Here is a 9,681-nt window from a genome sequence, read left to right as displayed (position 1 = left end):
CTGAAAGTCCTCGGGATAGCTTTGGGATTATTTTGGGAAAGTTGATCCATATTAAAGGGATTTCTGAGTGACATTAGCTGCCGACTTGTATTAAATGAGTTATCATTAACATTCTAAATGTTAAATTGGGCACATTGTTATACAGATGATACGACGTTATACACCTGTAGTCTGCCGATAAACACTTTCAGTTTCTGCTCACTTAACGTGAACTGTTTGTTTTTCATAATATTTGTAGCCATGATGTAGAAGAGGCACTCACAGGCCACAGACACATGGAACCAGAACGAGCTGAGACAAGGAAGTGATGAACTGATCGAGCACAAACTGTACCTACAGCTATCGGGAACATTTATGTAACTTCATGAAAATCTGTTTCTCCCCTTTGTTTGTCGGTGTGGCTTCCTCTGCTGCTTCATGATAACAATGATTTGTTTTGATGTTAAAACAAATGTCAGATCTCTTTGATTTCTCTTGCAGTCTCTTTTTGGGACAACGGCTTTATCCATTGTCTGACTTTTCATCGGTTTTCCAGCTGCTGTCTTGTTCAGTCTACTTCTGAAGTTTCTGGCCGCGATGGGACAGACCAGGTCACAAAAACAAAACAGAGTGAAAAGACCAACATGGTCCTTTACGTGGCACTCCAGATAGAAACTTGCAAGGTGATCCTTCAAAAAGTTTGCATTCTTAGTTCAATCAATGTGTTCGTAAAGTAGGGAAACATCCATGAATGTGCATTTACTGTATTCAGAGTATCTGTTTTACCAATTTGCTTTCTAAAAAAAACAAAACAATTACCACTCACAAGTTTAAACCTAGGGCCAACTAATCAATCAAATAAGTATATTCAGTGACACATCTTGAGAAGCAGACACCAACATTCTGTCATGTAAGTATGTTGATGGTTTCTGAATGAACTTGCTGTGATATGAGCAAAGACTTACAGCATAAATATATTCCTTTTTATATGTATTACTATGATGTAATATATGTTTGCCATGCAAATAATAAAATTAACTGGTGTTATTGTTTATTAAACAGCTCCCTGGTTGAACAAAACAAAATGTCAATGTTAAACAGATAACGATGCCAGCAAGGGGACATGTCCCACAATCTGCTTAAAGGCACATCAGCAGCAACATGCAGCCAGACTGTACAGCAGGAGCGAAGAGGCCGCGCTCGCCCCTGCCGGCTGTACGTGGAAGTGATCCAGATCATGAGGGGCTGGACTGGATCCAGGTGCGAAAAAAGAAAAAAAAAAAAAAAGCCTGGCAGGATCATTAAGAGGGAGCTCTCCGCAGAGCCGCACACACACAGACGCGCGCACACGCACACTCTCTCACACACACACTGAAACTCTGAGCGGAGGCGCAGAGCAGCGCTCATCCAGATCGGTGCCAGACGCACAGTCGAGGTTTTGTTTTTTTGCGTGACTTTCTACTACTACGGCTTTGACTCAGTGGTCTGAACTTAGGAATTGGAAATATCTCACGTCGGAGTGAAGTTCAAAGTGTGTTTTCGGTGCCTTGGCGGCGCATTTGGAATATATCTCTGGGTCAAAGTGGATCCATCAGGACGCACAGGTACAGTAAAGCCAAACGTTAAGAGCGGGTTGACGCCACTGTGTGTGAGTTCGGGATTTGATTTAAACGCGGTTTGGTGACAGTTTTCCTCTGTTGTCCACTTGCAGGGGGTCGTCTTCAAGAGATCTCCCTCAGGATTTGTTTCCTCCAAGACGCAGGAGCGCGCAGCGGCTCGGACGCGCTCCGACACCGAGAAACCTGTCAGTGCCACTTGGCCAGGGGTGTTTTTTTGATTTGAGCCGTCCCAGAAATGGTGGGGCACCTACACCTACAAGCGATGGATGATAGCCTGAAAGGAAAGAACCGAGAAGGGCTGCTCGACAGCCCGGATTCGGGGTTGCCCCCCAGTCCGAGTCCGCCCTTCTGCTCCCTCTCCCCGGGTCTGATCGAGTCGCGCTCCGGCAGCTGCACGACGCCCGTCGAAAGCCATCATGGATATTATAAAAAGGAAAGCAGAGAAGGCAAGCTGGTAAGAAACGTGACATTTATTGTATTATATCAAACAAATTCGCGAGGTCTGTTTTATGTCCAGAGTTTGGTTTTATTGAGTGAGTTAAAAAGAAGGGGGAAAAAAATTAAATAGGCAAATAATGACGCTGCTGGGAGAGAAACAGAAAGTCTGAAAGCATTTTAGAGTTTGGGCAGAAACAGAACTCACATCAATTCCCCTCACAAACATCTGGAAGCTCTCTGTCTGCTCCTCTGTCCGGAATTCCTCAGTTGTAAACTGATGTTGCACTCATGCATAAGATGCTCCTGGCCTCCCCCTAAAAAAAAAGTACAGTAAAATGTCTTCTTTTTATCTGCGGAACTCTTACTACGCTGTCATTAAAGGTCAGTGAGTTGCCGGGCCCAGATGGGTTTCCAAACTGGGGTCCAGGGACTCCCAGGGGTCCTTTCCAAGATTCCAGGGGCTCCAGGCGAAATGACAGTCATATAAGTGCAGTTGCTTCAGTAGCATGTGTCCGAGTGAAGGTGTGTACACCGGGAGGGATGACAAGTGTGATCAGGTTTCTTGCTCTCTGCTCACCATGATCTGTGAGGGGTCTGCATGGGCCACGCTTATGAAAAAGTTTGTGTAAGGCTGACTTAGTGTCAAGAAACTCACCACCAAGTATGTATACAGCAGCCAATGTTGAGCCACAGACACTTTTAAACTGTTCCAAACTTGAAAATTAGACCTCACATCTGTGACCTCTTGTGTCCTGTTTTAATGGATTAACTGGTTATATATTAAACCTGCACTTCCCCAATTGATTTCCATTTAAAATGTGGTGCCTTGTGCAGCAGTGACGCTGCTCACATGCAGCCTGTAGACCTGTTACCCTTTCGATGATAAAGTACCGAGTGACCCGACTGACGGATATTTGCCCACAATTCACAGCATGTTTTTCTTCTATCCTGTTCAATCTGTAAACATTAACAGAGATACGCAGCTACAATCGGCAGCCATTAAGTGTGTAAATAAAGGTGGACAAGTGCAAGTATGATCAGCCGATTGTAAATGAATACCACTTGATTTTAAAGATACATTAACATATTTTCGCTGCTGTGAAGTGAAGCAAAATCAAAAGTGTTTGACTCTGTATATGTAGGATATCGTTCAATAGTTTCTATTTAGATCTCATAGAAAAGCAATGAGTTCACATGTCGTCTCAGCTTTTGGCTTCCTGTTATTTCCAGGAAATCATAAACTCTTCTTTGCATCAGATGTAGTTTACGCCCCGGCGGTGAAAGGCCTTGCAGTATGTTTTCAGTGAAGAACTGTTCAAATGAGCCCTCAATGAGCTCAAGACAGTCATGCACAAATAATACGGTGAGAGAGCCGTTCGAGTGGAAATTAAAATGCAGGATAATGACAGCATTTTTCTTCTCATTTTAAAGACAAACACATTTAATGACGCGTCCTGCTTTGACCTGTCTGTCATACGTGACAAGCCCGATTTGATTAGGAATCATTTCCCGGTCACTCCCACTTTTAAAAGTCTACAAAAACATGTCTGAGCAGGCCAGGGTGGATTTTAAAGTGTCAGAAATGCAGTGTTGCATCCTGGGAGTTGCGTGACATTGGTTTGCCGAGGCCTGTAGCAGAACCAGAGAGAGAGAGAGAGAGAGTGAGGTCCTCTAATCCTCTGGAGGTCTGGATTAGTAGGAGTCTTCTGCTCTGCGGTTCCCCGATAGGAGCTGCTCTGGTTTGATGCGCCGTCTCTGGGCCTCCGGCGCTTGCAGAACGAGGGGAGCCACGCACGTCCTTCTTCTTTACAAATCTATTTTTGTGTTGTTTTTGTGTGCCACCTAAGAACAATCCTCAAGTGCTATTTGAGGTACAAGGGGCTTGTTCAAGCGGTTGCAGTACCATTGCATAAGTGCTTGATGACTCCCTCGCGTCTAAAATAAACACATAAATGCTCAGACAGCCTGTCGTGGTTCACATGTATGCAGATGCAGGATGAGTATTCTCATACCTGCAGCTTTGCAAACGCAGGAAGGATTACGTGCATAGAAATATGCGTGTGGTCATGTAATAGTGAATATTTTGGGAGGGGGTGTACATGTTGAAGGAGGCGGCTCAGCTGAAGGTGGATTAGACGGAAGGACAAGAAGGACAGATCTCGCTGACTTTTTCCAAATGTGCCTCACTGTGGGGCTCACAGGAACATCCATGCAAACAGGATGTAAAGTCAAAGGCTTTGCGGCAACAGACAGCCGGTGCTTGGAAATCCCTGTTTGTGTTGGCGCTCATTACCGTAGCTCTGCATTGTACATTGTGTGGGTTGTTTTTTTTTTTTTCCAGCTGCGAGTCCGTTTCTCTCTGGGTAGAAATGTGCTTCCGAGTTGGGGATTTATGCCGCGTGTGCCTGCAGCCTGGAGGTGACCTCCCCTTCCATTCACGAGTGTTTGCTTTGCAAACGTCTCCAGAGCACCTCGTGGAGAAAATACCTGGAATGCTCTCCGTGCCGGAGCGGCAGAGGAAAGACAATCACATTCTGCTCCAGTGTTTCCAGGTCAAAAGTACCGGCAGCAGGAAAAGAACATCCCGCTGGACCTGTAGGGTTAAAAAGATAAATAAATAAATAAACCGAGCAGCTGTGTAAGTTCAGTGCCTCCCCCGTTGAGTCAGTATGTGGTGATGGTCGCAGGCCGGAGGTAAGACGAGCTCCACTCAGTGATCTGAGGCGCCCTTGGCCTGCTCTTGCTCGTCCCGTTAGTGGCATGTGCAGTCAGAGCGCAGCATGTGACAGCCTCCCTGCTGTAACGTGAGAAGGAGCCAGGTCTTGGCTGAGGGGCCAATTCAGGCTGGACAGATACCTGCAAAGAAAACAAGGCGCAGTATCAGAGGTTGGGCCTGGTCGTTGCCCTCTTATGGCTCCGCCGGGGGCACAAACACGTCACATCTGACTGACCTGCTTCAAATGAAGCCGGTGTTTGTCTCACGTCGGGTTAATCATTTTGTTTTTGGTGTTTGGAGCAGCTGAGGTCAACAGCCAGGACTGCATGGTGGGCATGTTTGTCTATTTGTAACAGGTTCTTAATAAATTAAAAACACAACCGGTGGATTAAGCGGCTGCGAAAGTAATCGTTAGCGAGGCTGCAGAAGAATCCACTATTTATCTTCACGCCCCGAACATGCAGACTGATCTGATCTCCAGCAGCTGCTTGGTTGTTTTGAAAAGGTTTGTTATCAGGCCGAACAAACACTGTCGTCTCATCAGACCTAAAGTGTTTGAACATTATTCAAGTATCTCTTGAATGAGGCTCCACTGAATGCAGGAACTTCAAGCTTGGTTTGCTTCTCAAAGGGAGTGCCAATAACCCCAAGAGATCACTGATGGGAGCATGCTTTTTAAATTTAAAAAAAAGTAAGAAAAGATGAGCAAAAAGTGTCTGAAAAGGCTCAATTTAGAAAATGTGTAGTTATTACTTATGACAGAAAATAGTTCATCATTCATTTATTGAAGGATTTTACACACCATATTCTAAATGTCAATACTTTAAGGTTTCTAAAGAATATTTCATGGTCTATGTTACGTTTGTGACACTTTCTGTCATCTCAATCATTTCATGGTAACAGTGCCTTGAAAAATTCCTTTAATCAGAAAAGTGATGTTTGTTATTGTTAACAAGCATTGATAGTTAGTTCTGGAAGTGACCATGTGGTTATTTGCCCCATGAAGGGTCAAAGGAGGGTTGTGGGATTATTACACCTCCAGTGTTGAGGGTCTGTTTGTTTTGTTTGGTTTTTTTTTTTTTTTTACAAAATTGTTGCCTCATCTTTCAGACATCGGGGGAAACACTTCCTTTACTTTTTCATTATGACAAAACTATCTTGTGTTGCTTGAGGGGAAAGAAAGACGGAACAAAGCAGCGAGTATCTGAAACTGCTGCTTAAGCTGGACCTCTGACCTTCTCGTGACGGCGGCCAGACAAAACAGAAAATCCTTCACTATCACCTCGTTAACATTTTCAAACAGCCTCATCTTCCCTCCGGCAGCTCTGCTTTCTGCAAATGAATTTCTGTAATGTCTGTGAGTCTATTTTCAGTATATATACACACACATGGGGGGGGGGGGGGGGGGGGGGTGTCTGGGTCACACGTCTCTAACCAGCCTGATCCACAGTGAAAGCTTGTGACTAAGAGATTCACCACCAACACTTCGTTTGGCCGGCGTAATTATGTGAATTAAAATGGAAGTGTTGCCCCGACAGCTGTGATTCCTGTTGTAGTAATCGCCCCGCCACTGACGAGGCCACTTCTTGCGAGAGGATGTGTTTTCCTGGAGAGGGTGGGGACTGCAGTGTTTTTAATTTGGACTGCAGCCCTACCCTGCACAACCTCAACCATGCTGGGAACTTTTCTTTTACTGGAATTCCTCGAGCGGACACGTTGGCAGGCTGCTTACAAACAACCCGGCGGTCCGTGGGCGTTTATGTGACACTGTTGTTGTGTTTGTCCGTCTGCACAGCTGCCCTACCTGCTGCTCAACTCCACGGGAACGGACCCCAAGACCCGCATGCACCCCGTGTTCTTCGGAGAGAGCATCGAGGTCAACCCCAAACCAGAGCAGGAGATCAAGTAAGATTTACAACAAGCATTATTTCACGTTGGGTTTTTTTGTGCTCAACACTGCCACCCAGTGATCGCACTAAAACGGAAGGGGAGGGACGCACATACGGCTCGCTGGGCGGAATCGGCCCGTCAGAAAACACACGTCCTGAAAGCTGCAGATCTTCCTGTTTTGAGAAGCGACAAGCTTTATTGTGAAAAGAAACACTGTGACCGAAAGGATTTCTGATGTTTCAGACCCTAACTGGCTGCAGGAAGCTTTTAGGGTTGAGTTTTAGAAATCTTTCATTGGTCTTCAAGGCCTCAAGTGGCCTTGTGAACATGAACTTGTCAATCATGGTTATTTATAGCTCAACATGAGGTGATTGTTTTGGACAGGGATCACATGGCGCTCTAACCCGACGTCCTCTCCCCTTCAGGTGCAACTCGGAGGTCAAGTACGACTCCGACAAGCATTACCAGGACCGGGTGTTCTGTGCGCCCGTGCCCACGCCGACGTCCTTCAGCGAGACGGTGGTGGCGGTGAGGAACTGCACCTGGAGGAGCTACAAGAGCCAGGTGTACCTGGAGCCGCGGCAGAGGCCCGTCAGCTACCAGAGCACCACCATCATCTACCCCAAACACGCCAAGAACACTTACCGCACCACGCTCACCTACAACGCCACGGGCTCCCGCCGCTGGTTCGTCTCCACGGTGCAGCTGGAGTCCAGCGACGACACGAGTCCCTGCATCATCTACACCGAGGACCTGTAGAGCGCAGGGCGGGGGGGGGGGGGGGGGGTCGTCACCCCTTTTGCTTTTCTCTTGTTTGTTCGCTTGTTTCGAGGACAATGAACTCCACGCTGAAAGGGAAATACTTAAAGTTAACGCCTGGAGCTCCTACAAAAAACAGAAAACTCTTTATCATCTTTAATGACCCATAGAGGAAACTGTGGGGATTGTTTGTTGACCTTTGACCTGAGTGTATTTAGATTTTCTACTGTTGCAGTCGTTGGTAGAAGCGGTGTTTTGTCGTCGGGCAGTTTAAAGCTGCACCACAACTGTTAATGTCTTATTTAATACAAAAGCTGACAAATTGGTTGCCTTCGCTGTCCGTCACCTCGGCTAAGGTCACGATGACGTCCGTGTGTGGACGAGAAAACAGTCTCAGCGCTAAAAAAACAACAACAACAAAACAAAAAAAAACGCAGACAAGCCAATGCAAAGCTTTCTAAATATGGCTTTATTGCACTTGTTTTCGATCCGCCCCGGTCCTCCCAGGGGGGGTTGCAGCGGAGGAGTTTCAGTCCTGCATCTGAAAAAAATTGGACCAAAGAGCAGTTTATCCCCCCCCCCCACACCCCCCCCCCCCCCCACACACACACACACACACACACACACTTTAATTTACAGTTTTTACAGGTTCAAACTGCAGCTGTGAGGAGAAAAGACAGATTAAAAGAAAAATGACGAGATGACGGGAAATAAAATGCACTAAAAAGTGAGGAAATTAAATGAAATATTCAACTTGAACCAGCACATTCTCCATTTTGAGCTGTCGGTCACCGGTTACTGTAACAACCTTTGTTTTGCCTCTGAAATCCCACAGATTACTTCTACTCTGGTGGGTTTTTTTTTTTTTTTTTGCAAAATGGCCACGAGGTTAAGAAACACTGTCGTACATGACACGTTTGCATTGAGCAATCATTGTCTGTACGAAAAGGCAACTTAACTTCACATTGAGCTCTTGAAGGGAGAAGCGGCAGAATGCTGCAAACTGTCATGTCAAAGGAAGGACGGGAACGTGTCACCTGGTGAAAGCTTTGAGACGAGGTTGTTCATTACCTGAAAGTGAACGAACGTGGCCTTTTTTGCAGAACGCTGGAAATCATTGCACGACGTGCAGGTTTCCCTAAAAGAAAACGTAGACGAGGAGGAAGTGCAGTACGTAAACGCGGCTCTGTCACAAGTCTCAGTGAGGAACAAACTGAACCGACGTAGCACCCGCTTGCTTCTCCGTGAGAGACTCCAACACCAACTTCCCGCTGAATCTGCCTTTTTTTTTTCTGTCCCTGCATCTCAGTTTGTACGTGAGGAAACTTGTCGATTTACCAAATCGATTCGACGCAGCATCGACAAAAGCCGAGGAATGTCTTAGCAAGTAGAGACGTTCATTATGCGAGCAATAAAATAAAACAGATGTTAACATGAAGTATCTTTTTTTTTTTTTTATTGCTCTTTCACAAAGGCAGACTTAACATCAAAGCTGAATTGGACCTCGTCTGCAGCTTTTTTAATTTGAATTAACATTTGAAAGTCTAAATAGTTTATTTTACCTTTATAATGTGTATAGATACACTTAAAACAGCAGCTCAGTGAAAAGAACCAAAGATTATAGTGAATGAGGCAAATATTGACATTTCAAGCCCTTAACGCAAACATTTTCTTCTTCTTCCGAATTCATTTTATTTTGTCGCAATTGTGTATTTCTGAGTTTAAGTTGAGATCTTGTTGTGTTAGAAAATTAAAAAACCCTCCAGTTCAGAAGAGCAGAAGAGGAAAGGAGAGGCAGAGCGACATCGAGAGGGAAGGAGAGAAAGCAGCAATGAAGAGATAAAAATGATCCGCTCTTTAATAAACGTAAAAAAATAAAAGGACATATATTGATGAGGAAGTTGGAAAAAGATGGTTTGATATAAAACGGTGACGTTTCTGTGAAGATGGACTCTGGTAACGTGTCGATGGTCAGTGAGATGTGGGAGAACAGGAAGTGGACGGGCGTCAGGTTATTATCATTACTTTTGTTGTATTTCTTTTTTTTGTACCTTGGCGGGTTTCATGTGATACTTTTGTGTTTTCTAACACTTGATTTTGTTACTGTAAAATAGTTTTTTTCCTGTTGTATATGTGGCATCGAGGCACTTCATAATTCTCTTTATATTTTTGTACGTCAATTGTTGTTCCTGTTCTGATCAAAGAAAATAATTTAAAAAAGATGTATTTCCTCATTGAATTAAAAAAAACCAAACAAAAACAAAATATTCCCAAACCCTA

At 44.9% G+C, this 9,681-nt stretch overlaps 1 protein-coding gene across 1 annotated transcript; it reads left to right on the top strand.

The window, feature by feature from the left end:
• Positions 1 to 1,325: 1,325 nt before the first annotated feature.
• rflna (refilin A) lies at positions 1,326 to 9,681 on the top strand. The gene is made up of 4 exons (XM_080498920.1): positions 1,326 to 1,583; positions 1,691 to 2,052; positions 6,548 to 6,657; positions 7,068 to 9,681. Exons 2-4 carry the CDS (start codon positions 1,834 to 1,836, stop codon positions 7,399 to 7,401), a joined length of 663 nt encoding a protein of 220 aa, XP_080355046.1. The 5' UTR covers positions 1,326 to 1,583; positions 1,691 to 1,833; the 3' UTR covers positions 7,402 to 9,681.

This window comes from Blennius ocellaris, assembly GCF_963422515.1.
Source record: "Blennius ocellaris genome assembly, chromosome: 7".
Lineage (NCBI taxonomy): Eukaryota > Metazoa > Chordata > Actinopteri > Blenniiformes > Blenniidae > Blennius > Blennius ocellaris.
Note: the sequence above shows the minus strand (reverse complement) of the source record. Positions and strands in the feature narration are given on the sequence as shown.